A 25814-nucleotide genomic window follows, 5' to 3' on the forward strand; every position below is an offset into this window, starting at 1 on the left:
GCTAGGACAGCCAAGGTCCAAGGGGGCACATCTGATGAGGGTCTTCTTCCTGGTGGGGACTCTGCAGAGTCTGGAGGCAGTGCAGAATACCACATGGCAAGGGTTGAGAAGAGCACGCTTCCATATTCTTTGTTCCTGTCTTTATAGAGCCCCCAGTCTGCTCCCTGATAGCCTGTTAAACCACTAACCGTGAATGGATTAATCCATTCAAGAGAACTCATCAATCACCTCACAAAGGCTCCATTTTTCAAGTACCATAGTGTGACTTCCCACTCTGAAGACTGTTACAATGGGGATCAAGCTCCAAAGAGTTTTGGGGGGGCCATTGAAACCATAGCACATGGGAAAGCCCAACATTCGATATTCTACTAGTTTTTTCCTAAAACATTATTTTCTTTAATTTGTATTTATCATGGATGAAATAAAGTAAAAAGGCAGGATAGTTTCATAATAATTGATGAGTGTGTAAGTAACTAATCGAGTTTGGAAGAATTTGGTGTCTGCTCTATGCAAACCAGTGGAGACAGAAAGCTTGATACTTGATAGCTACCCTCCTGAGGTGGGCAGAGAGCCACGAAACATAAATTCCGGGATAAAAAGCAGGGAAATGGTTTGGGGAAACAGGAAATGAAAAAAAGAGGAGCTTTGTTGGACCAGACACTGGTTACATATGATAATCTCATCGACTTTTCATGGCACCCTCATAAAGGAGGAAACCACTTCTTGGACATTTGAATATCAGGCCCAAGTTAACTTCATTAATAACAAGCAGCGCCAGAACTTATACCTTGTCTGCCTAAATCCTGGAGGCCAAATGGTCCTGTATTCAAGGCAGTCCTTGGGCACAGGCCACAGTCCCTTTGGCCATGTGTTTAGCATCATCCGGCCCATTCTCTAAAGGGCATGTGGGCTCTTCAAACTGGGAACCACGTTTATTGGATGATCTGTTTCTCGGTGCATTATCCTCAAGGCTAAGAGGGTTCAGTTGCTTAAGCTTTCACCAGCTGGCAGAGGCAATTGGAGCAGAAGGCAGGATGTGGATGTTTTCAGCTTTTTCCAAGTACATTATTAAATACGTGTCAACAGCTCATTACTTGTTGCCATCGAATTGGTGTAAATTCTGAATTTACATTAATTCTCTAAGTTCTGGACTTCAATTTCCTCAGCTGCGGCTTATAGATGAAATTATCAGTAAATTACCTTTCAGGAATAAGTTCCCAAACAGTCTTAAGATTTTATTCTTCCAACTCCTAACTGCTGTACCAGGAGCAGTTTCTGGTGCTCGATCAATGCTGAATGAGTAAACGTAAAGGATTCAAAAACAGGGGTCTGAGAGGGTGCAGCGCAGCGTAACGTCCCGTGTCAAGATGTCCCGAGGAAGGCGAGCCTCTCCGTCCCGCTCCAACAAAGGGACGGCAGCGCGGGCTCCCCCGCCAGGTCCAGGTCGCAGCGCGACGCTCCCGTTGACCCCTGCTGTCCTCGCCTCTCCAAGCCGCCCCGCGCTCCCGTCCCGGGCCGACGGCTGAGTTGCAAAGCGCAGCGGGCGCCTTTAAATGCTAATGAGTCGACGCCCAACTCCGGGGCCCAGTTTCCCCACCCTCGTCCCTCCCCGGCCGGTGCGCCGCCTAGAAAAACTTGCGAGGGGCCATTTTCGGGGCAGTAAGATCGGGCGAGGAGCCCAAGAGCGAGCGCGCAGCCCCGCAGCTCGAGCCGCCTCCGCCGCGAGACCCCGCCACGGCCGCCGCCGCCCGCGCCGCGAGATCCGCACCGGCCTCCCCGAGAGCGAGCCCCGGCCGCCGCGACCAGCAGCCGCGCTAACCGCCGACCAACCGCCACCGAGGTGCCCGAGGGCGAGCAGAGGCGGCGGCATGAGCGAGGCGGGCCAGGCCACCAGCACCAGCACCACCACCCTCCCGCAGGCTCCGGCGGAGGCGGCCGCCGCGGCCCCCCAGGACCCCGCGCCCAAGAGCCCGGTGGGCAGTGGCGCGCCCCAGGCCGCAGCCCCAGCGCCCGCCGCCCTGGTCGCCGGAAACCCCGGTGGGGACGCGGCCCCCGCAGCCACGGGCACCGCGGCCCCCGCCTCTTCAGCCCCCGCCGGCAGCGAAGACGCGGAGAAAAAAGTTCTCGGTGAGTCAGGCCCGGGCGGGTAGGGGCCGGCCGCCGAGCACGTGTGGCCAGCTCCCGCTACGTGTCCCCACCGGGGCGGCAGAGCTGACGGTGGGGGTCCGCGGGGACTCCGGGTGCCCAGCGCGGGTCGCCGCTCTCCGCCCGCCCTGCAGACGGCCCCAGGTGAGCGCGCCGCGCGCCCTGTGCTCCTCGCCGCCCTGTGCGCCTCCCTCGTCGTCCTGGGCCAGCGAGTTGGGGTCTTCACTTCTGTCCCCCAGGCAGGCACTGTCGCACCTTCCCGTGGTGGAGAATGCCCCGGTACGAAGAGGAAAGGAGGGGCGGTCTGGGAGAGGGGACCTAGGGGCAGGGGTGGATGTGCACATAGGGGAGGGACAGACACGTGGGCCCTGGACGCAGGAGTCCTCACTTGGGAGCCGGATAAAGAGAGCGTTTCCTTTGGGGAAGAGTAAAGCGCTGAAGGAGACGGGCAGGGAAAGGTGGAAAGGCGTCTTGCCGAGGAGGCTCAGGTGTCAGTCCCTGACGCCCTTCCCACATGGGCATGGGAAAGACGCCATGCCTCTGTCGGCCACATGCCGGCAAAGAGGTGTTGCAATCCTCCTCGGGAAACTTGGGTCTTGATCCCACGTCCCCCCTCTCTCTGTGCCCATTGCTGCAAAGAGCCATTCAGTGTCCACCAATCGCTACACGTTTTCCTTTTCCTGGACTGTGGGAACGCACGTGGTGTATGTAGCAGCTGAAGAAACTTCGTCGGAAGTGGGGGTATGACGTTTGTTCAAAACATGGTTACCATGGGACTTGAAATTTAGGAAGGGAAACAGGAAGATGAGATGTACCGGTTTGGGGGAAAAAAGATTAGAATGGGTTTCGGTGTTGGTTGTTGGTTTTGTCACATACTAGAGTGTTCTCATCTTCTGTAAGTAACGCCTAGTGCGAGGCCTTAAAACAGGCTTGCAAAGCGGGTGGGTGGTGAATAAGCTCCTTAAAGGGTGTGTGCGCACGTCGTTCACGCTTTTAAACAGGAAAGTTACCAGATGGTGCAGGATGCTTCAGAGACGTTTTCACTGTTTCGGGTGGGGCGTGTCTGATCTCTCGGAGCTTTGCTTCCCCATTAGGAAAAAAGCTGAGAGAATTAATATGAAGAAAGTATTACACGATTCAGTGTTCCCCACCTTGAGAAGACAGTTTTTTTTCTGTTTTCCCAGGGCTTTTACTCGGTTCCTGCCAAATAACATGCTAAATGTAACCTGTGTAGGTTAAAAACATAATAGCTCTCCTTATGCTGGGCTGGACTAAAAGTTGCTTAAATCTAGTTAGTATTGTATTGTGATATTGTTTCCAGCAGGTGTTTCTTGGAACACTTGCATGCGAAATGTCTGAGAGAAGCAACCTTGTATTATCCAAAGCAGTGTTAAGATACATTCTTCAAGATAATTTATTTTTGTATGAAGGAACTTTTGTAGATTTTCACTTGATCTTTGTACTCTTCTGAGATAGGGAAAACAGAGATTGTCTTTAAAGATGAAGAACACAGATAAATTAGGGTCGTTTTCCTCAATCACCAACTGCTGTGTGATGTCTTTCATATTTCTGCTCTAACTACAAATCTCCCAAAATGAGGGGCATCTTCTACATGACACTTCAACACTGTCTCTGTCCAGTGTGTTCTGCCATCTCCTTTCCTTTGCCAAGGAAACACATGGATGCCTAATATGTGCTATGCACAGTGCAGATTGAAATGGATTTGTTCTTGGATTCTCTCATTCTAGATGCTGCAAATGGCCTTAACTTCAGTTTATAGCACACAGGCTAGGGAAAATAGTTTACATGAGTGAAATAAAAGTTTCCTTCTAATGAATATTATGGGATCATTGTGATCTTCCGCTGTTCTCTCTTGCCCTTCGTGTATGTGAAGTGGTTTTAAAGCAAGAAGTGTAAATGAATTAGATTGGCCATATGAAGTTCGTGGAAGTATTTGTAGAATTAGGAATTTTCTTTTAAACTGCTCTGGGGAGTAAAAATAACTTTCAGCCTGGGTTGCGGTTAGACTTGAGAATCATTTCTCATCTTTTTTCCTTATTATTAGTGTTGCCTTTCTAATCAAAATTATTCCTTCAACAGTGCTAGACATTAAAAACAGTTCCTATCTCTATATTTTGCTAGGTCATTAATTTCAGGTAAATGAAAGGAGGCACAAAAAGCATATCATTTTGAAAACATTTGTGACTTAAATGCATATAATTTATCAAAAACAGGCCTCTTCTGTGTACATTTACATCTAAAACATCAAGTGTTTTTTCCTCCTTTGCCCTGATGCTCTAATTAGAATGGTCTCAAACTAAAGATTCTGGTGGTTTGATCTTTCCACTAGAGAGACCTTTCTTGGAATTACAGCTGGAGAATTCCTAGTCAATATGAGCTGAATGACTGGAGTCATAAAGAGGTTTTTGTTTTGTTTTATTTTACAAAGAGAGGTAAAATACTTCTCCAAGCATATCAGTGGAGCAAAACTCAGAAATAATCATGCCCTCAACAGAGCAAGTCCTAATTACTATGTTAGTTTTGAATCTAAAAACTGAAGCCTTTTTGTTTATCTTTGGAAATTATAAACTTTGTATTTCATAGAAAGGCAACATGGATTAATGTTAATTGTTATTTTCACTTTCTACTAAGCTTTTTTTTTTTTTTTCCTTTAAGGTAATGTTTTGTCAGATTTCCTATTTCATTGAGTCTTGATAATTGCTTTCTGCATTTCCTGAATTTAGAGATAGGCATTTCTTAGAGGTTTGAATTTGACATTAACAATTGATTCCAAGGATCATGTTCAAAATATTTGAAATGACTGTGAATCTACAAAGTACAAGTTACATGAAGTTGAAATTTAGATTCCCTGTCTTAAAGAATTCTACTAAAACCTGGCATTGTAGAGAAATGGTCCCGCTCATAACAGAAGATAGACAATAATCAAGTTAAAGAGGAGGATTGTATAGAAAATGTTAAGTTTGATTCCCACCAACTGTAAGAGAGTAGAGTAAACAATGAAATAGAAGCCCAAATCCATCACTGTGGTTTGAAAAGGCTTGTTACATCACGTCTCTGGGCGGAGAGTACAGGACTGGCTTGAGACAGCCTCAGTTCTGTTATTAGTCTTGACTGCTCTCATAGGCCCCCACTTGGCAACTAGACAAGTTACTTTATATCTTTATAGATGGGCTATTAACACGGAACTACTGTGTCTCTTATTAAAGTTGGCCTAGTGTTTCCAAGTGTGAAAGTGATGTGTTCAGGTCTACCTGGACTCTTTCATTGTTCTCTTGTTCATCTACCTACACTCTTTCACTGTGGCCCTCTTTTGCATTTAAAAAATTTTTCTGGATTAAAACTTAGGACATTGATCTTGAAGAGCATTTTTTTCCCCTACCAGTGTTTCTCAATTTTAATTTTTGCAGACTTGTGTAGACTATGACTACTTCTTATGACTCTAGTGAAAAATTTAATAAGGAAGAAACGTTTAATCTTTTGTAAAGTATTTCCTTATGATACCTTGACTTGCTCCATTTTCTTAATTTATTTAGGAATTAAGTTTTAATGGTTTCCTCAGGTATGTTTAGGCTTTGTGTAATGTTATCAAGATCTTAGTGATATGAGCTTTATCTCTTTGTGGGTCAGATACTAATTTATCTGCTTAATCCTATTTTAGCCACCAAAGTCCTTGGCACTGTCAAATGGTTCAACGTCAGAAACGGATATGGATTTATAAATCGGTATGTGTGTGTATATACTGTTTTAAATTTATGTTTATGTTGTGTCACCGGCAGTTATAAATACGTTATAAATACTCACCATACTTTGTTAATAGCTTGTATCAATTTTAAGTTCTCTAAGAACTGTAAATATTCTTATTTCTAAGCTATCGTTGTTAAATATTAATTAAAATACATTTTCCAAAACACTAACAAATAACTTATTTCATAAAATCTAGTCATTAAAATGAAAAAGGGAGGGAGAGGTATAATAAAATCAGAAATGGAAAGGGCTTTAGGGTAAAGGAGGCCTTATCCATAACTTCACACATGGATAAATGGAATCTTAGACTGGTGAAGCAACTTTCCTAAGGTCACACAACTAGGGAGTGATCGAGCTGGATCGGTAACACCGGTCTGGTCTAAGTCCTGTGTAGAAACTGTAGTGTTTTCTTTAAACTGTGGTAACTTCTAACCATATAGGAGTGAGAACACAAATGCAAGCTGTTGGAAGTATTAGGATGTTTTTACATGATTTTGTCATTTCCCCCTTTCTTAAAGAAAACTGTACAATTTTTGCCTTGTCTGTTTTGGTGGGATGGGTGTGCGGGGGGGGGGGGGTTAGGGTAGGGAGGGGTAGGGGGGGTGGGGGGAGGGCTGTTTTAAGTTTCAGTGTAAGGAGAGCCTAGTTCACAGCTGTGCCCTGTCCTTTTAACTGTCTTGCTTTGCTTTTGCTGGGAAGGAAACTCTAGGGCTCTGATTACACACGATGTGATTTAGAAAGGGACAAGAGGAAAGGGATGTTTCTGTATGTTGAATCTGTGCTCTTGGATCTAAGCACTGTTGTAATGTGGAGGAGTAAGGTGGGTATCTGAAGTTCTTAATGAGGATTGATTCTAGGTGTCTGAGTTGAGTTTAAAAGTAAACAAAAATTTATGTTGTATTTTGAGGTCTTGGGATCTGAATTCATAAAACATCTGTTAAGTTTTTCCACCTACCTAATACCTTTAATTGTGAGTTTTTTGTCTTCCAACAGAAATGACACCAAAGAAGATGTATTTGTACATCAGGTAAGAGGGATTTATAAATGTTACATTTGCTTTGTGAAGAAGGGTGTCTGTAATCTGCTGTTGTCCCTTTCCCAAAAGTAAGTCCTATAAATTACTTTTCTACTTTAAACTCTTCCTGTGACTTATTTTGGGATGAAAGCTCAATTCCATATTTCAGTATTGGCAGATAAGTTCTTCTGTCCCATCATATTAACTGTTTTCAAAGCATTTTATTTTTATAGCTGAATGATGTAATATTCAGTTAGACCATTTTCTGATTTTTAAAGCCTTTGAGTCCTTAGCAAAAACCCCTTCTGTTTCCATGTTAGCATCCTATTCTCTGACATTGTGATTCCTCCTTAGCGTTTAGCCAGAACCACTCTGGCTTTTGCCTGCATGGGTATTGGTTAAAGCTCCTCTCTCAGAGCAGCTCTAACTTGGAGTAAATAGCACAGAGAGGCAGATGGTTAGGGTGTGTATAGCCAAGACATGAGAAAACTTCCAGTGCCCAGGATAGTCCTCACTGCTGTTAAAATGAGGCATAATTAGCACATGTCCAGGTCAAAAGACCCACATTCCCTTATATTGAAGGAAATGTAGAAAATGGGTAGGATATAGAAAATAGGCTTCTCTGCTACAGGGATCTCGGTCTTTTTTACATTGTTAGCCTAGGATGATATTTATTCTATTATTATGTATCCTGGACTTGCTTTACAGAGTAGGTTAAGAGATGGAATACCTATCCTTACTGTTCTTTTTGTGTATTTAGTTGTCAGTCAGTTGACTGAAATATGTGTGTCATTCTTAGCATATAACAAGGAAAGTTTAGTAGCAGGTACTAAGGCCAGCATTTTTACCTGCAAGGCTCTGTTAGGCATCTGGTTTTCTGTGTTTGTTTCCTTCTGTTCAGGTTTATGGGGTGAGATGTGGGGGCTGGAAATAGTGATAGCTAAGAAGCAGCTCTCTAGTTATGGTTTCAATCATTTATATTGCTTGACTGGATATATTTCAGTTATACGTAGATAATTTGAGTAGATTTTTTTCTTCAGATACAGTGACTTTTTTTCTTTTTCTTTTTTTTTTTTTTTTTTTTGGCAGCTGGCTGGTACAGGGATCAAACCCTGGACCTTGGTGTTACCCAGCACCATGCTCTAACCAACTGAGCTAAAGCAGCCAGCCTAGATACAGTGACTTTTTAAATCATAACAGACTGACAGGAATGGTTGCTTATAATACCTGGAAGTTAATAGACCTTTTCGGGGTAAGAACTCTGTTTGATGACTGCTGGAGTAAAGGACCTCACAAGTTTTCATACTAGTAGCCAGCTTTATTAGCCTGTGAGTGTATGACCTGGTTCCAGTCCCCATGAGTCTGTGTGGTGAGTCACCTCAATGTGTTGAGGCCTGCCCAGTTTAACAGGAAAAAGGGAATGAGCCGGCAGGGAGGGGCCGTTTTTGGAATGGCTGAATGTTCATGCTGCGCGCGCATGTATCCTGTCCTAAACTGCCTTTTTTCCTCTGTGGGTGAGGTCTCTGCCCTATTGGCTCACATTTTTTTTCTCCCTCCTACTCATTGTAGGGGAAGGGCTGGATTACACATGCCTAATCGCTTTATAAAATAAGGTTGACCTAGTTCTGTGGAAACTCAGAGCCCCTTTAACTGTTTAGAGTTACCAGCCAAGGCAATGGAAATTTATTGCAGGATTGTTCTCTGCCTTCTACTGATTGAAAAAGAGGGAGAGGCCTGTTCTTCAGTAGATACTTTATGCAGATATTTAATGTAAAATAACATCTTCATTAACTTTTAAAAATGTTGAAATCCCCGTACAGGGATATAAATTCCCTCTCCTCCTGTATTCCCGTCATCCCCAGGGTTGTTGTCTTTGGGACCTTAAATAAATCAACTGTCAGCCTCATGTTTCCTCATCCATAAAATGGGAGCAGGGTGGGGGTGAGGACAAATTATCACTAATATTAGTTTTGATTCCTAACGTAATTTTTTTTACTCTATCAGAAATATTTATCCTCTTGGAATTTTTTTTATTCCTTTTTTCTTTTCTTCATCATCCCTTCCTTGTCCCCATGTACACGCCTTTGTTGTTGTTGTTGTTTTGGTAGCTGGCTAGTATGGGGATTTGAACCCTTGACGCTGGTGTTATAATACCACACTCTAATCTACCGAGCTATCCAGCCATCCCTGCGTACACATTTTAAAAATTCCTTTTGAAGTTAGCAGTTTTTCTTGTCTACAGAAACCTCTGTGCCTGAAATATGTGTTTGTGAGTGTAAGAACTCAGGAAAGTATTCATCCCCCTTGCTGAGTCTGAATCTCAGAAGTTTAACGGTTCGAAATAACTAACATATACAATATCATGACTGGGTGATCAGGCTATACCAGAAATATGTAGTAACTACACATTTTTGTTTTATCCACCTATCAAGATGAATTTTGAAGAATAGCACAAATCCAGAAAGTAATGTGGTTTTATAGTGTTTTTTGTTCATTTGTTTAATTTTGTTGCTGTTATTTTTAGAGATAAGGTTAGTAGAAGAATGTTAATTTTTAAAAGTAGTAAGTAATAGGTCAACAGTTTCTTCAGGGTCACTCTAGTAAACTTGAAAGCGATGAAATATGTGGTCAATATTGAAATGTACCTCAAATAAAAATTTCTGTTCTCCCGACAGACTGCCATCAAGAAGAATAACCCTCGGAAATACCTGCGCAGTGTAGGAGATGGAGAAACTGTAGAGTTTGATGTGGTTGAAGGAGAGAAGGTAAGAGAAAATTGTGGTTGGGTATCAAAGTGTGCTGGCACATAGTTTTGTTGCACAATAAATGAACTCTCAGCCTCTTAGGAATTAACATTATTTTGTATTTTTTTTGTTTGACAGGAGGAAGTGACATTTAAACAGAAATACTTTTGATTATTTAATGTCATTAAAAACATTCTTCAATATATTAAAACAGGCATTTTAATTTCCTATTTAATAAGTGATGGACTCTAATTGTGGAAGGAAAAGCCAATTTCTCAAAATTAAAAAGACCTGTTTTATTTTGATACCAAATGTATTTAAATGTAGATTAAAATCTAACTTTTCATGACATTAAAAATAGATAAAAGCTACTTTGGGGCAAAAGATTTCTTTTTATCGGTATAAAGTTTTCAGATTATGATTTGTAAGCACTTCTGATTACAAATAGTATATAGTAAAGAATATTTTAAAATTCAAATTAATTATAATCATTGTGTTTTCTCTCTTGGGCTTGGAGTTTGAAAAGCTGAAGACATCTTGATAGATTGTATAACTGCTTTTTTTTACATTAATTCAACCAGAGAAGCTGATGGATCATCTTGAAAAATATCCACAGAGTTTTTTCTGCTGCTATATATTTAATCTCAATTTTAGTAATGTCTTTTGTGTTTAGCTTTTAAGTAAGTCTATTACAGATATCAGTAAAACAATATTGACCAAGATTAAAAACATTTTAAAACTGCATTTGGTACAATTGCAATGGCAAGTGTACAGACTTTGCTAATCTGGCAGCTGGATTATAAACTGAGGGAATGACTGGTGAACTCCCATGCATGTGTTCTTTCCACATACGTACACACCATTCCACACTCCATATTTTTAGTGGCTCTCAAACTGTTCAGTTTTAAGAAAAAAACACTTTATTTCTTATGATATAGAAATTTAAGTGTTTTTCTTTACGAGTCTGATCCCCAGTGTATCTTTAAATCTCTTGGAGTTTCACATCATCCACCATCAAATGCTGGCCTGTAATGATCTTTGATGTCCTGTCTAATTCTTAAAATTTTGGCCAGGTTGATTTTACTTTTGCATTGTTTCAGAACCTGAGGTTTTACAGATTGATGTAGGATTTGAAGTATATTCTCTTGAATCTCCTTTGTCCTAACTTTTGAAGCATTATTTTATCCATTTGTTCATATGAGAATAAGAACTCTAAATTAGTTTCAAGAATAATAGGAAGGTCTAAAGAGGGACTACATGTGTGGAGATGAAATCAAGGACCCTTACTTCTTGTTGCTGCCAACATAGGAGAAGTTTCACTCAATAACTCAGTGCTGGACAAAGTCAGTTGAGCCCATAAAAAGGGATTCTCTGGGTACCTTTTAGAGAAACATAAATTTCAATACATTCTATGAAGATAACGTTACTCAGTTTTTTTTTCCATTGAGGGATATTCGTCCTGTTCTAGCATTACTTCTACTTTTACAGTTGTGTTATATTTACTTTAAAGTGGTACATATTGCTCTTGAACTTGGCATGGCTAGACAAGAAGGCAAAGCTTAAATTATATGAGCAAACAAGGCACATACATTTAAATCAGGACATCAGACACCTTGCTAAAACTTGGGTCTATTTTTGAGATTACAGTAAGAATTCCTAGTCCGTTCTGACAGTCTTATACAATTGGCCCTCTGTATCTGTGGGTTCTGCATCCGTGGATTCAACCAATTGTGGATGAGAAATATTTGAGGGGAGAAAATGGATGATTGCGTCTATGCTAAACATGTACAGACTTTGGGGGGGGGGGGGGCGTTCCAGGAACTAATCCCACATGGATACATACCGAGGGAGTCTGTACTTAAGCTGTTCAAGGCTTTTGCGGGGGTTAGTTTGGCTTTTATTTTTGTTAACTTTGAGGCTGCCTTTGTTTATTTTCTTTCTCAGGGTGCAGAGGCAGCCAACGTGACTGGCCCGGATGGAGTTCCTGTAGAAGGGAGTCGTTATGCTGCTGATCGGCGCCGTTACAGACGTGGCTACTATGGCAGACGCCGGGGACCTCCCCGCAATGTACGTTGTCTCTGTTATTGATCAGTGATTGAAAAACTTTTTGCAAAAAAACTTTAAAATTAAGTATATGTACTTGGAGCAGATAAATGCCATATCTTTTCCTGGAGACAGGACAAGTGATTTGGGGGGGGGAGGGGGAATTTTTAGTGCCCAGAATTTATCCATAGCCACTGGTCTCATTGGAAACTTGCCGTTCAGAAGTTGCATCAGTTAAGATGTATTTGGCTACAAGTAACAGTCATTCAAATATCTTGTAACAAAAGAATTAAGGCAGACAGTGCCAAGGTTGTCAAAGAGGCTTTCTCTTCATTTAGCCCTTTTATCTGGCCAGAACCTAGTCATGTGACAGTCACTGGCAAAGGGGAATGGGATTTCTGTCACTGATTTAAACCTGATGTTCATTCTTTGGTGCTGACACGTTGACCTCTAAGAAAATCAGCATTTGGTTGGCAAGAAAGAATGAGGAGTAGCTTGTGAGTAACACAAAAAGTTATGGCCGCAGAAGTGTTAAATAATTTACCTCAGTTAAGTAGCTACTTTATTTAGTATAGCATTTTCCCATTATTTCAAACTGAAGAAGCAATAAGTCTCTGGATTTTTAGTTCTTCAGATTAGTCCCTATCTATATAAGCAAATCTGGCTGGAGCTTTCTTAGGAGGCTCAATTTAAAGAAATATTGTCAAGGCACCCAAAGTAAACACAGTTCACCTGTGGTCATGAGAACCCTATTAGAAATGAATCAGTTTTTGATAATTCTAGAATAAGAACCAAGGATGAGCACCAGGGAATAAAACTCAGGATGCTTTGTGAGCAAAGAAAATCTTGAAAAATCTCAGCAGAATAAAAGATCTGTAGCTTGAGATTGACTTATCTCTATGTTTTGTATCTTAAGGTTTTAAGATTTTTTAAAACCTTAAGATTTTATATCTTTCTGTTTCCCTAAATGCTTTTCTTCTTTATTCTGTCCATATTCACAGCCTGTCCAAATTGATTTTTATCAGATTACTTAGGACATCTCATCTGTTTCTATATTTTTCTTACCCTTGTTTTGCTTATCATGTCTTATTCTTAATACTAAAGTGTGTTCCATCATCAAGCTGTGTTTGGGGTAGTGTAGAAGTGAGCTATAGTAGCATTTAGTACATCATGTTAACTCTTTCAGGTTCATCAGATTCTTAGAACTCTAGCTGTGATTTTTTTTTTCTGGTTTTTTTTTTTTTCCTGCTTGTCTTTACCTTTTTTTTTTTTTTTTAAGCTGTGATTATTTTGACTTCTAGGTTAATTCAGAAGTAAAAGTGGAAGAAAAACCTTCAGTGAAAAATTTTCATTTTGCCTTCTAAGAGCTGGAAATTCTGAAGTCATGTGTAAAAGATATTTAGAAGTAAAATTGTCAGAACTCTTAAAGTATGCATACATGAAGGTTTTCTTTTGTAATATTAATATCTCAGTCCTGACAGCTCTCAAAAGAGCATGTTTGGCAGTGTTGGTGCCATTATTGTGTAAAATTCTTAATGAAAGGTTTGGCTGTATAAAATTTAAAAGATACAGAAAAGAAAAACGATTTATATAGTCTCATACTTAATATTTTAGTGAACATTTTACATAATTATGAAGCATATCTTAATATAGGTTTTTATGAAGAATAGAATGGCTTGATTTTTCTGAAATTAGTGTAGCTGAGGCTTTTCCTTTTGGGAATTTAGTTGCTTGTGTAGGTTGGCTCTAGAGGGGTCTAAAGCTTAAATACCCTCCCCTTCAAAAGAAATGGGTCATTATTTTGCTAATGTTTAGTTTATTCATTTTTTAAAACTACAGTTACTTCCCATAAGACTGTCTTTGGTATTTGCATATTTCCCTTTAAAGTAAGATTTGGAATCACAAATTCTTTGAGGGATGTTTGGTTATGTTGTTTAATATTTAAAAATATGAAGTTGTAGTATGTGGTATAGCTTAAATACAGGAAAAAATGTAAAATGAGTCAGTAATTCCCTTTGTTAATAAGGTCTGTATTTAGGAACTGCCTAATATTAGGACTTACTACTATCTACAGTTGGCCCTCTGCATCCATAGGTTCTGCATTCACTAATTCAACCAATCTTGGATTGAAAATATTTGAAAAATAAATAAAGTAACAATACAATAATAGAAAATAATATAAATAAAAAACTATAGTATAACTGCTATTTACGTAGCATTTACACTGTATTAGGTATTACAAGTAGTCTAGAGATAAAGTATATAGGAAGATATGCATAGGTTATATGCAAATACTAAGCTGTTTTATATAAGGAACTTTTGAGCATCTGTGGATTAGGGTATCCTGGAGCGGGGAGTTGGGTAGAGGAGGATGTCCTGGAACCAATCCCCTGTGGATACCAAGGGCCGACTGTATTAAAGAATAGTGAAAACTTTATTCCAGAACACATAGAGTCATGACATAGGTCAGTGGTTTGCAAACTTTTTGATTTTTGGACCCATTTATATGCTTACATATTACTGAGGATCCTAGAGTTAACTGTTTTTATATCTATTCGTATTTGTTGTATCAGAAACTAAAACAAATTTAAAATATATTTAATTGATTTGAACTAACTTATTATGTTAATATAAATAACATTTTTAGTGAAAAATGCTATTTAAATTGAGCGAGAAGAATGGTATTGCTTTACACATGTGCAGACCTCTGTGATGTATAGTTTAATAGAAGATAGCTGGGTTCTCCTATCTGTTTTTGCATTCCATCTGTTGAGAGACCACAATTGCCATTGTAGCCTCTGGAAGACCCACATGTACTCATGAAAGAATGAGCTGGAAAAAGGCAAAGTGCATCTCAGTAGCATTATGAGAGTAGTCTGACCTGGTTGACCCCTGTCCACACTATGAGAACTACTGTAGGAAGAATGCTTCTTAGGTCAACTATGTCAATAACATCAAGAACATCCTTTCTTGGCTTTACCCTGACTTTGCCCTAGTGGATGGTAAATGTCTGGAGACATACATTTGGTAGAGCTAAATATTAGAAACCTTGTAGATACTCTGGGTGATTGGTCAACTGATAGTCACCAGTTCTAAGTAGATGACTTAAATTCATTATAGATCGATTGCTTTTGCTTTTCTGCTGCTTTGTATTTTGTCTGCACAGATCTACTTTAATCTTAATGTAGTTTATCCCAGATAGTCACATGATAATCTGGGTTAAATGCATTTTGTCTGCATAATAGGAGGGATTATTGCTTTCGGGAGATTTATTTTCTTTGGTGATATTCCTCCTAAATGGTATTCTCTGGTTCTTTCCTTGCTGAAACTCCTTCTGAATCTCTGTTTCTTTGCTTCGCTAGTACGCTGGGGAGGAGGAGGAGGAAGGGAGCGGCAGCAGTGAAGGATTTGAGCCCCCTGCCACTGACGGGCAGTTCTCTGGGGCCCGGAATCAGCTGCGCCGCCCCCAGTATCGCCCTCAGTACCGGCAGCGGCGGTTCCCGCCTTACCACGTGGGACAGACCTTTGACCGTCGCTCACGGGTCTTTCCCCATCCCAACAGAATGCAGGTAAAATTGCACCTGGGACTTCTCTTCAGCGCTCTTCACCCTTCCATCCTTCTCTGCCTCCTCTTCCTCCTCCTTCTCCTCCAACACCAGCTGCCGGAAATAAAACCCTGCTTGTGGCTTCCCGATGCTGCAAAAGCTGAGGCAAGGCCTGCAGTCTGCTTTTCAAAGCAGTCATTCTAGAAACATTTCTAAAAGCACAACAGCATGAGCCAAGCCTGTAATAGGGGAACACGTTGGGGAGGGTAAAGTGTCTGGTTTATAGAAGAATAAAAGAAATAAGGTAGAGTGAGAGATGGTATATGTAAGAGTATGGACTCTGAAGTCAGACCAAGCCTGAATTTGAATCCTGTCTCTGCTACTTATGATCATTGAGGTTTTGAGAAAACCAAGTTTTAGAGAGATGAGGTTGTTCATTGATTAAATGGAAGCATTAAATGCCTGCATCATAGAGTTATGACAACTAAAGAGTTTAGTATAGTGCCTGCAACATAACATTTATAAAGTACTAAATATTGATGAGATGGTGCTGATTTTTTTAAGAAGACCTAACAGAATGCATGTTGTTGATTATTGATTCTCCTTTTTAACTGCAAAATATTATCAGTACAGTTGTGGATTTGTTTTGTGATTAATAAGCTTTACATCAACTTTGCAGTTCCCAGGAAACTTGGAAAACTGGGGATAGGTCATTAGTTTTGTTATCACTAGCTACAACTTTTTCCTCCTTAGTGTCTTTGGGGATGGGTGGTTTGTTTTTTCTTAATGTCTTGACTGAACATTATGTTCAGTCTGTTCTTTGCTACCCTTCTCCTATGCCATCATGCATGACTGTGTTCTTTCTACATTGCTTCTTGTTTTTTCCCTTCTACTCTTCAACAGCTGCCCCTGACAAATGTGCTATAAATAACAAGTAGACTTACATATATGGAGAGATTGGGTACATGAGGCATAGTAGGTTTCTTTAGTGCAGTACTTTGGGCTTCAGGAAATGAGGACAGGAAATATCAGTGAGATTGTAATACTAATGTATTTTTAGTGCCTTAGTAGTACCTTCCTGAAATAATCATTCTTAGTACTTAGCATATACATATGTATCACATCTGCTGAGAAGGTGATGATTCTCTTCCATATCTTTAGAAATAAACTAGGTTTATCTTAGGAATTGAAGGTTCAGAGCAAAGCAATTCCTTAGTGCCATGTAGAACATGATTTGCAAAAGGTTGAAAATTAGTTTTGAATACTATCATAAATTAACTGAATTTAGTTGTTTGTAATGCAGACTGACTTTCTCACCCATTTCATGTTGGAAGTAAAAGTTATCTTAGATTCTTTCAGCAATTTTTCCTTAGAATCTTTCTAACACATATGACATTAGAGTGTTCAGTGACTAAGAAGTCTGCTTAAGCCATTCAGCAGCGTCAAGTGAAAATTCCTAAAGCTCTCTTCCACATAACTAAGCTACCTCAAGGTTGTCAGTGCAGTGTCTTAAAAGTATAGCTAGATCTCTATTGTGGTAAAAATTGAGATCAGATTAAAAAGTCTATATGAACAGTTTTTACTACAGACAACACCGTAAAATTTACTGGACACAATAGGGAAAAATGATAATATGCTTGTCAGTGGTATTTTCCTTATGAACTAAGGACATAATATAGCATGATACATAAGTCAACAAATGATTTCCATTTTTAAAGATAGTGGTTATACATATTTGGAAATTAGAAAGAACCAGTCACTGAACTAATATCTACCACTTATCAACTTTGAGAAAAAAATTACATGGTGGAGGGAGGGGAGCAAAATTGTTTGGCAGATGTTTGAAATAAATTCTTATGAAATCTTCTCTATAGCTTCATGAAAGCTGTCTTTTTCTATATTTTTTGTTGTTCCAAATGAAGAGATTTGAATATTTTAAAAGAATCAGCAACTTTTACCTAAGGTTACATGGGCAAGAGGTGGTTGCGTTTGACTTAAATTCGGTCTGTCTGTCTGTGCTGTTCTCATTCTCTCATTCAAGGATACTCTCATCCTTGACCCATGGTAACTGCTGTTTTGTTGGTCTTTTTTTGTGAAGCACAATTTCTGAGGAAGAAGTGGCTTAGCTTGTTTAGGAAACTAAAAGGAGGCTCATGTGACTGGGACGGTATGAGTGGAGGGGAGAGGGGTGGGCGGTAGATTAGGGGGAGGTCTTAGGGGAGGTCAGGAATGTTTGATAGAGCACTCTTTGGACTTTTGACCTACTCTAAATGCAACAAGCAGCCAGTAAAAGGATCTGAACAGAGAAGAAAAGCATTTAAGAGATTATTGGAATGTTTTATGGAGACTAGGCCACAGAGAGGAAGAGTGGAAGTAGGGAGGCCAGCTACTGTAATTTCCCAGTGGAGAGGTGGACGTGGGCTGGATTAGAGCGCTGGCAGTAGAAGGGGTGGTATGTGGCCAGATTTGGGAAGTGTTTGAAGTATAAAAGTGACAGCATTTGGTTTAATATGAAGAGTAAACAATACTACAGTTTTTGATTTAAACAAATATGGAAAGATTGGGTTTGGGGGTGGAGGCAAAAATTCTTTGGAGATCTTTTTTCTGCTTTAAAATTCACCTATAAATGGAGCTGTCGAGTAGGCAGAAAAATAAAACAAAGCAGAGTCAAGAGGTAGAAAGTTGCTGGAGGAAGGAAGGTGTAGTTTCAGATACCTGTGGTGGTTGACAGCCTTTGGGGGCAAATTGAGTGATGTTTGAGAAGAGACCTAAATGAAGCAAGGGTGCAAGTCATTCGGGTACCAGGAAAGAGCACCAATGGCAAAGGGAATGGCGTGTACAAAGGCTGAAGGGGGCTGTAGATATAATTTTGGATAGGGCAGGATGAGATTAACTGTAAAATGAGTGCAGGTGGAAAAGTGATCCTAGGACTGGGTTTTGGGGCATACCAACAGTTAATGATTAGGAATATGAGGATTGTCTAGCAAAGGACAATCAGAAGGAGCTATCTGGGAGAATGTATTTCATGAAGGAAATGTTGCTATTGATAAGTAGAGGAAATTCAACTGAGAATTGATTGTTGGGTTTGGTAACTTGGAGGTCTGTGGTATGGTGAGGACAAAAGTTGGATTAGAATGAACTTAAAAGATAGCAAAGGGTGGGGAAGAGGAGATATTATATACCCATTGAGGAGGTTTCTGTGGTTGTGGTAAAGGGGGGGAATGGTTTTTCTTTAATATGTATTTCTGTAAAGGAGCTCAAAGACATGGATGGTACTTGGGGGAGGATGTAGAATCAGGGCAACATTTTTGTTTGATAAGATTTTTTGCAATGGTCAGGTACGCCTGGTCTCTCTTACTCCTTATCTCACCAGGGACTTAATTCTAAAGCCAATCGGTGGGGCAGATCAAGGTAGGCATATGTATTTGTCATACATACGTATTCATCTGTACACATAAACAGACACCTATGCATATATGGAACATAGTAGAGTATGTGTGTGTGTGTGAACTAAGGAGTTCTGTCTACTGAAAGGTCCTGAAAGCTGTGACAACTTAGTAGCATTGAGCATACCTGGCCCTCAATTTTTCATTTCTAAATAGTGTTCTTCAGTAAAATGAAGCTCCTTTAGAGAAATGCTGATTTCAGAGCTGGGACAGAGAAGGTACAATATGAGCCTGGAACATCTTGTTGTGCCAGAAAGCAAGGAAGTACTCAGAGAATGTTGGAGACAAGTCAAAAGCATATGAGCCAGCTTGAGCAGGTTCCCATTGGCCAGTAATGATAGTAACAGACTCATTGAATAAAAGAGAACAATGAGTCCATACAGATATAAATAAATGAATATATTGAAAAATTTGATGAGGAACAGGATATTTACAGACTTTGAAAATACTTTTTCACAAAGTATTCATTAATTACAAAGAAGGTTAGAGTAAACAGTAGTGGAAGGGCCCTGGAAGATACTACCTTAACCAAATGAATGTTGTCAGTAGTGGTACAAATTGAAACCATGTGCTACCAGACAGATGCAATGAGAAGAATGCAGTGTCACTGCTGTGACTTCTCTCCCAAAGATAAGATCTAATCATTAGGAAATACCAAACAACCCAAATTGAGGGACGTGATCCAAAATAACTGGCTTGAAATCTTTAAAGGTGTCAAGGCCATGAAAGCCAGGTAGAACTGTTCCAGACCAAAAAAAGAAAGGTAGAACTTAATTCAATGTATGATTCTCAGTGGGTCATTTTGCTGTAAAGGACATCGGGACTCATGGTGAAACTTGAACAGGGTCTGAGGATTAGATTCTATTCTTCCAACTTCTCTGTTTGTGATTATTTCAAAATTTAAAAAATTTTTAAAAGATGGGTGCTATTTCAACATGTTTATATGCCTGGATGGAAATGATGGAGTAGACAAGGAAAAAAGTTCATAGTGAAGAAGAGAAGGAAGAGATAAATAAAGTCAGTCTGCTCTGCTTGGTAAGAATAGAGGGGTCGGTTTTTGATATGAGCATGGACCAGTGTAATGGGAGAGAAGAAAATTATTACAAGTTCAGGTGGGTTGGTAGATTTGATAACGGGAGAATGTGGAAATTCTCTTCTGTTTTCATTTTCTCAGTCAAATATGAAGGATGGTTTTTGGCCCTGAGGAAGAAGAGATGTTAGTTTTGAGAAAAGAAAAAGTTGAGATATGGGTGTATGGTAAAGAATTTCAGAGAATGTTGCTTGATTTTTTTTGTTTGTTTGTTAGTTTTTAGTTGTTCATTCTTCCTCCTGAAAGTTATACAAAATAAGTTAATTTGATTACATTTGTCATCAAGAAGGTATATTTTTTTGTTTAATGTTATACATGAATAACACCAGCAGATAAAAGGAAAAAAAAAAAAATTATGAAAGGAAGAAATCAGAGCTGAAGGTGTGGTTAAGATTTGGATACAACTCGTGATAGTGAGGTGGAAAGAACCTTTATAGAACTGTTCATGCTATTGAAGAGATGCCAGTTTGTAGAATTAGTGGCTCTGAGTTTGAAACGAGAGAGAAGGTATCATTGCTTAAATGTGGTATGTCATTCCATTTCCTTTTATAAAGTAGGTTTTCTTTCAAGAGATGAAGGGAACGTGTCAGATTTCAAAATGTTAAGTCAATATTGTAAAATAAAGTTGGTACTCTGGGATAAGGCAAAAGACTTATAGTAGGAATGAGTTTTTCTTCCTTTCCTATCATTCACAAAGATCTAATCAATAAATTCACTGTTACAGCTGAGAATGCCCAGCTTTTTAATGAAACATTTTATTTCTTACTTTTTAAAGAAGTTCTAAACACAACTAACTTATGTTCTGTGTGTCTTCTGCATGCCCCGTGACACTCACTGTCAGCCGTCATTGTCCTCTCTAGGCTGGTGAGATTGGAGAGATGAAGGATGGAGTCCCAGAGGGAGCACAACTGCAGGGACCAGTTCATCGAAATCCAACTTACCGCCCCAGGTATCGTAGGTACGTAACATTCTCCACTATCTGCTGATCAGTTGAAGGATTCGTGAGTGGCAAGAGATGGATGAGGATACTGTGGGTTTGTCTTGTGGAATTATCATGTGGTTAGGAGGTGTGCCTACCTGGTCTACACTCCAGAGTTTTGGGGGACTCTTTATTTAGTGTATGTTTTCAGATGGTGGTGTGGCATTTTCCCCATGCTTATCAACTGGAACTTTTAGTACCAAAGCATTATTTGTATTCTATAACTTTTGTATGATATAAATTCATACTCGATGTCTGTTTATCTCATTTAATTTAATAAAAATTAACTGGTGGGCAATTTAATGATAGTGCTACAAATAGAGAAAGAATTAAGTGTTTGGGATATTGAATATTTTAATCACTAAGGCTGTCTAGTGTTAGAGGTTAAGTCAGGCCATGGATCAAGTTGTCTGTATTTAAATTCTCACTCTGCAGTTTAGGAGCTGTATGTCCTTGGGCAATTTTTTGGACTCTCTAAGCCTTAGTCACCAGGTCTATAAAATGGATGTTAAAAAATATTCTACAGTTGCTGATAGAATTAAATGTGTTAACACATCTAAGATGTTTAATATGGTAGCCAGTATAGTAAGCCTTTAATAAATATTAGACATTATTACCTCCAGTGATGTTAATATTAGTGAAGGGGTTGATTTTTTATTTTCTCTTCATTCCTTGTGAAGACTGAATTGGACTAGACACCTTAAGATCCTTTTGGAGCTTTTTATATTGAATCCGCCTATTCCTTTACCTTGAGTTAAATGGAAAAAGTAGAACCTCATTCCTGAATGATGTTATACTATCTTGAAATTTGTCGATATGGATTTTTGAAAGTAAATATATTGGGAAAGGATTTGTACTGGTTTTTGTTTTCCTTCTTCACAAGATTTATTCCAGTTGTAGGCATATTCTCTAATAATTAATTACTAATGACTCAAAAGTTTTTATAAAAATGTCTGATGAAACTGAGAAGAGATGCTAGTGTATGTGAATCCTGGCTCTGTCTATTCGTAGCTATATGATCTTGGGAAAGTCATATTTGACCCTTTTTGATCTATAAAAGCAGCACTTCCATACTCATACGGTTCACAGATACTTACCATCTCTAACCTCCTGGTTTTCTCACTGTAAATCTAGCTCACAGAATTTGCATTAAAATTAAATATTTAATGTGAAAACCTGCTAGCACAGGCTCTGGCACATAATAGTGTCAGTTTTCTTCCCATGTTTAATTCTCTTAGTGTCCACTAAACTCTGTTCATGGAGGGCAGATACAAGACCAATTTATTTTTTTCTTTTTTCATTTTCCTTAGTGCTTATCAAAGGGCCTGGTAGGCACATAGTATGTGTTCAGTATGTTTCATGCTAGAAATATGTATTCAAACGAAGAGGAAAATGATAGAAAAACAAGGTTTTTTCACCAAACTTTTGTTCCATTTACTGCAATGACCTGTGAATAATTCTAGCAATAAGTACTAATCTTTTGACTTTTTATCTTTAAAAATAAATGTAACCTTATATGAGTTATTCTCGTATTCTTGAGAATCCCTGTTCTGTTACGCTTGTTCTCTTTTGTTCTGTGTTCTCTGCTATAGGGGGCCTCCCCGCCCACGACCTGCTCCAGCTGTTGGAGAGGCTGAAGATAAAGAGAATCAACAAGCAGCCAGTGGTCCAAACCAGCCGTCTGCTCGCCGTGGTTACCGGCGTCCCTACAACTATCGACGTCGCCCCCGTCCTCACACTGCTCCTTCACAAGATGGCAAAGAGGTAAATCCAACCAGTCAGTCAGTGTTGCCAGAGAGTCCTTAGTCATGTCAAACTTTAGCATTCTAAGAGTGATCTATTATAAGATAACTTATCTCTTAAATATGAGGGTACCTCAAAAAGTTCATGTAATGATAGAATTAAAAGATAATGTGAATCTTTCCATGGACTTTTTGAAGAACTCTCATGTAATATTTTGCTAAAGATTCATGTGTAATAGAGTATGTCTTACACATAACATAAACTAAATATTTCAATTCAGCTAACTAACATTCTCTGAAAGAATTAACCATACTAATGGGGACTCAGAGCTAAAACATTTAGGGCTCTCCAAATAAAGGACAGTGTTTATAGAGAAGAAGCTCTAAGCATGAATTGAAAGCAATTGTAAATCATAGACTTCATGGACAATAGTGGTATTTAGTTGCCATTTGGGGGCCATCCTTCTGTGGTACTTATTTTTACTTTTGACTCATATATGAGTAGTTAAATTTTTGCACAGTGATTTTCCTTCATAGGCAGAAACATTCAAACTTTTAAGACATTTTAGTCTTGAACTTTCCACTCTCATCTGGATTGATTCTGGATTGTGGCTTTGCTTTGTGTTTTAGACCAGAGTAGGTGAAGCACCGACTGAGAACCCTGCTGCATCCACCGAGCAGAGCAGTGCTGAGTAACACCAGGCTCCCCAGGCACCTTCACCATCGACAGGGTAAGAGCTTGGGCAGCCTGCTCTCAAGTTGATGTGTTCTTTCAAATGTTATTGATTTCTCAACAGTGGTATAGATGAGTTGTACGATTAGTTCTGCAATTCATCTGTGCCATACCCTCCTCTCCATTGGGATTCTGGGGAAAAGGAGTTTTGGTGGCTAAATACCTCTGGGATTGACCTTATTTCAATAAGCTGTGCGGGTATAAACATTGTCAGAGTTGAAGATAGTCAACTACTTTTTTCTAGACACACAGATTTTAACTGTTAGTACCGCTTAGAAAAACTAATGCTTCATTTTTGTGGTACCTACCGGCCAATTTGATAGTTTTAAAGTTTCTGACAAAGGCCTGGTTTTAGTATCAGGAGACTATCTGTAGAGTAAATTAGAGTGAAGAGTGTGGGGTTTTTTTCCCTTTTTTCTTTGGTTGCCAACTTTATTTATTTTTATTTCTGTCTCTTTTTTTTTGAACACTATGCATTTTGAGACAGTGCAATATAATGTGTAAGAGCCAAGGGGGTTATTTATCCAGTTCAGGCTCTATTGCATTTCATTTGCTGGGTGATCTTGGGCAGTTTATTTATCCTCTGCCTCAGTAATGTCTGCTACTGGTAAAATGCAGGTATTAATTATTTAACATCTAGGGTTGTTGCAAAGATTAAGTGAAATAATGTGTAAGTGATTAGAATAGGGTGTTTTAAAGAATTAACCTCTTAATAAAGGTTAGCTTGTTATTTTCATCATTGTTGTTTCCTACTTTTTTTTTTGTTTATTTTGAAATGTTATTTATACAGATAGAAATGTAGCTAGAAAGACCATCCTAATTACAGAGCCAGCCTGTTAAAAGTTTATTTGTCATAGTTGGTTTCATTCACCCTTTTAACTGAGACTTTAGATTTTTATATTTCTTTGTTGTTACCCTTTTCATTAGTTTTTAGGTAAAAGAGAGGTTGCAAAACTTATAGTGTCAGTGTTATTTTTCAAAAAATTGTTGAAATTTCATAAATAAAGTCTTGGAATTATTATAAGTTCCTGCTTTTTAATGCCATCTACTTTTGTGTGCAGTGATTTACAATTTAATCAGCCTTTCATTAGGTAGACATTTGGGGTGCTGTCAATATTCTATTTTATCTCTAGGTAATATGGGCAGTTTATCATAGAAATACAAACTCTATTCAAACTTGTATTAACTGATGTAAGAGTTATATATATATATTTTTTTATTTTTTTTTTATTTTTTATTTTATTTTTTTTTTAGAGTTATATATTAATCATATAAAAAGGACCATAGCCTTCTACTGAGAGTAACATTATTTCTAGGTATTGTTCCTAAGGAAATAATCCAAAATATGGGGGAAAATATTTCTGCTATTTACAATCCGTCTGACATTGGGGAAGTAGCCAATTGTGGTCTATCTGTATTAGGAGCTATGATGCAGCCACTAAAATGAATGTTTATTTGGTAAGGCATCATGATAAGTTTTTTATACAATTTAACAAAATTTTTACCATTATGTACTGCCTTTTCTGGTTAATGAAAATACTGAAAAAGTAAGAGTTTCCATTAATGTATAGTTTATAAATCTGTACATGATGTGTAGATTTTGTTTAGAGCTTTTGAAATACTGGTTTTTTAGATTATATATATGAAAAATATTTTTTTTTTTTATATTCTTTAACTCTTAGTCATTTTGTCTAAGTTTGATCTTAATTTTTTTCCAGGTGACCTAAAGTATTAATGATCATTCAAAAATAAAATAAAGCAAAAAGCAGACCACGACCTTACCAACACCAAAGAAACATCCAAGCAATAAAGTGGAAGACTAGCCAAGATTTGGACATTAGAATGTTTACTATTATTCTTTAAGAAACTAACAACTGCAAAGAAAAATGTCAGCAGATTTTTTCAGAAAGCTGAGATCCCAGGAATGCCTGCACAGAAGACAAGACAGCACCCTCCCCAGTTTCAGCAACCACTAGGTTTATATTTTTTTCCTGGTTTTTACTGTTTTGCTAATATGAATTGAGAAAAAAAATGTTCACACATGGGGAAAACCCCAGCCAAAGAAATCTGAAATATATAGTAAATGCTTTTTTTTCCTTTTTTTGTTCATTTTGGATGCTGGTGCTAAACTTCCAAGTGTCACGATTTAAAAAGAAATTTTATGCCCTTCTTATTTATTTCTAGGATGAGGGGAGGATAACATTTTTGCTTTCTTATGTGACTCTTTGAAAATGTGCAGTAAGAATTTCCTCAAAAATAAAATTTTTACCCTTCAAAGGAAAAGATGTATTAACTGAAGTGTATTTTCCTATCTTAGCATATGTTTTGTCTTTTTTTCCCCTACTTCATTTACTTAAATTGATTAGTAGAAAATTCAAATCTAAATGTAAAGGTAATTTAGTACCATTTAATAAATTTAGGCATATGAGTTTGACATCACAGAAAATTGGATTGCATTTGAAGTGTACAGCTAGGAATTAACAAGTTCATGTATGAGTTCAGTAGTAGGCATGAATTATTTGGTCTTCTCTGTATCTCTGGAGTCATCTTCATTGACGTGATTGGTG

At 38.7% G+C, this 25814-nt stretch overlaps 1 protein-coding gene across 2 annotated transcripts; it reads left to right on the forward strand.

The window, feature by feature from the left end:
- The first annotated feature begins 1640 nt into the window (after positions 1–1640).
- YBX3 (Y-box binding protein 3) lies at positions 1641–25530 on the forward strand. 2 transcript variants are annotated; one of them, XM_063076293.1, is made up of 10 exons: positions 1641–2127; positions 5825–5888; positions 6904–6937; positions 9601–9690; positions 11614–11736; positions 15075–15281; positions 20654–20751; positions 22365–22536; positions 23145–23245; positions 24966–25530. In XM_063076293.1, the coding sequence occupies exons 1-9, from the start codon at positions 1869–1871 to the stop codon at positions 23208–23210; spliced, it is 1113 nt and encodes a 370-aa protein (XP_062932363.1). In that variant the 5' UTR covers positions 1641–1868; the 3' UTR covers positions 23211–23245; positions 24966–25530. The 2 variants fall into 2 exon arrangements, with proteins under 2 accessions (XP_062932363.1, XP_062932364.1); XM_063076294.1 differs by lacking the exon at positions 15075–15281 and having other exon boundaries at positions 1642–2127.
- Positions 25531–25814: the final 284 nt, after the last annotated feature.

The sequence above is a fragment of the Cynocephalus volans genome, chromosome 12 (assembly GCF_027409185.1).
Source record: "Cynocephalus volans isolate mCynVol1 chromosome 12, mCynVol1.pri, whole genome shotgun sequence".
NCBI lineage: Eukaryota > Metazoa > Chordata > Mammalia > Dermoptera > Cynocephalidae > Cynocephalus > Cynocephalus volans.